This window comes from Urtica dioica, chromosome 10 (assembly GCF_054948205.1).
Source record: "Urtica dioica subsp. dioica isolate 48M chromosome 10, U.dioica_male_clone48M_v1_H2, whole genome shotgun sequence".
NCBI classification, from domain to species: Eukaryota; Viridiplantae; Streptophyta; class Magnoliopsida; order Rosales; family Urticaceae; genus Urtica; species Urtica dioica.
Window position 1 is genome coordinate 959,556 of NC_142765.1, and position 2,532 is coordinate 962,087.

The window sequence follows — 2,532 nt, forward strand, 5'->3', positions numbered from 1 at the left end:
ACCATATTATCTCGCGGGCTGGACAATACAAGGACTCATCTTCTGATGCTTTGTTTTTTGAAATTGACGGTGAACCTCGATCATTCAGTAAGGAGAATTTTGCGGAGATCACCGGCTTACGGTTTGTTGACGACTACACTAAATGTTCTTATTCGGAAGTTGTTAAGGATGGTCTATACGAAACTGCCTTCCACAAGGGAGCCTTAAATAAGAGGGACGTCGTGCAGTCCTTGGTCTCTGAGAGCGAAGAATGGCGGACTGAGAAGAAGGCGAAGTTTAAAATACTATATTTTTTGCTGAACGTGCTCATCCCCGACAACTCGAACTGTTTGGTAATCATAGTAATTATGAGTATTGCATTTTGATAAACCTTTTTGTATGTCTAACATGATAATGTTTTGTTTAGGTACCGAACATGAACTATGTCAAGATGGTGGATAACTTGGACGAGTTCAACCGATACCCGTGGGGAAATGTGACTTGGAATTTCCTCCATGAAAAGATTACAACCTTCATTGAGAAATCAAGGTCGAGGGACACAGGTAAAGTGAGACTGCCGGGTTTCTTTTTGCCTCTTCAAATTTGGGCATTCGAGTCTTTTCCCATCCTCTCGGAGCAAAAAATCTGCCACAAAATCTCCGACACGGTCATTCCTCTCATGCTCGGATGGAAATCTACATTTAAGGTTTCTGCGCTAAAGATGCGAGAAATCGATTTCTCAAGCTCGCAGGTAAATCTAGTAACATGTCCTTTGATTAATGTATCACCATTGTTTACTCATCATGTTCTTGAATTAATGTACCAGATTGTTTACACTCCAATTCGCTCATCCACTCTGACGGCGAAAGCAAGAGTTGTCGAAAGTCGTGAAAAAAGTCAATAAAAAGTCACAGTGAGTTATTGAAAAATAATGAATTCCTGTTCTTTTTTATTTATATTAATGTCAATAAACACTGGAACTTATTGGTATTAATGCCAATAAAAAGTCACAGTGAGTTATTGAAATTTTTTTTTCCAGAAAGAGCACATTATATTAGTATAGATCTTACCAGCATTAAAGTAGAAAGAGCATGAGAGTCATCCATTCGCTTTTGAAATTTTGGAGTAAGCACCTTCGTTGAAGCCGTTGCTAATTCTCTTCGGTCGTAGAACCACTTTTGCATTCTCTCTCTCAACCAATCAATCAACTTCGAAATTGGAAAATCTCTAGCTTTGGAGTCCATTGCATTCATAGACTCAGCATTGTTTGAGGTCATGATTGAGTACCTTGTACTGGTAATGTAGCAACGAGCCCATTTTTCATGTCCCACTTCATTCTCAAGGTATTGTCGAATTTCAATATTTTCCCGGTTGATCATGCGCATATACTTTTCAAATTCCATACGCGTATATGCCTTTGCTGCACCATAAAACTTCCAGTTGAAACTCTTGGTGAGACCCTTGAAATTGTTCTTCACGTTTCCAAGAAGATGATGCGCGCAATACCCATGTGCCGAATTTGGAAAAACCTTTGCCACAGCATTACATATTCCATTGTTCCTGTCAGATACAATGACTTGACGAGGCCTCTCCCCTATCGCTGCCTTTAACGTGCTCAAAAAATTCAACCATGACTCATTCGATTCAGAGTCTCCAACACCGAAGGCGAGAGGAAAACATTGTTCATTTGCATCCATCGCTATCGCTGTAAACAAAGTTCCACGATGATAGTTCTTCAAGAACGTAGCGTCGATAATGATGATAGGCCGACAAAACTTCCATCCTCTTATGAAGGGACTAAGAGACATAAAAAAATTTATAAATCTGTGTTCACGGTCAGCGGTAAGCTCCAGAACAGACCCTGGATTTGTTGTCTCAATCATATACTTTAAGGTGGGCAGAAATGCGTACGACTCAGTGTCAGTTCCGTATAACAACCCAAGGGCCTTTTCTTTTGCCCTCTAAGCCTTCTTATACGTCATACGAACTCCATAATCTGTCTCCATGTAACCAAGGATTTCTTTCGGTTTACAATTCATTTGTCGAGGATCCACAAACTTGTGTTTCACAACATCTCCTGTGAATAGCGCCGTGGCTTTTGGATTCTTTCTAGACTCTACGGAACATGTATGCTCAGAATCAAACCTATATTAAGAATAAATGAATGTCAGTTAATAGATCACAAACCTATAAAATAAGATTGTTAATAAATCACGGTATTTAGTTACATTAAAGTCAATAAATCATAGTCTTTATTGACATTGAAGTCAATAAATCACAGTGTTTATTGATATCAAAGTAAATAAATCAGTGTTTGTTGAATTTAATATCAATAAATACTGTGCATTAAGGTTCGTGAATATAACTAAATAATGATGTAAAAAAGAGAAAGGTAGGGAAAAACACATACCTCCTGATCTGGAAAACCTCGGTCTCCCTTAATCTAACCGCACGAATTGCCCACGCACAATTGTCACCCGGGCAAACGACGTGGAGATACTTCTTACAAGAACTCTTTGTCGTGAATGCAAAGTGTTTACTTATCGCATACAT

General features: G+C 38.8%; 1 protein-coding gene across 1 annotated transcript; it reads right to left on the minus strand.

Moving 5' to 3' along the window:
* Positions 1-1,028: 1,028 nt before the first annotated feature.
* On the minus strand, positions 1,029-2,532 carry LOC149382861 (protein FAR-RED IMPAIRED RESPONSE 1-like). Its single transcript, XM_089628850.1, has 3 exons — positions 2,390-2,532; positions 2,038-2,124; positions 1,029-1,776 (listed from the first exon to the last, which is right to left on the minus strand). Exons 1-3 carry the CDS (start codon positions 2,530-2,532, stop codon positions 1,029-1,031), a joined length of 978 nt encoding a protein of 325 aa, XP_089484976.1.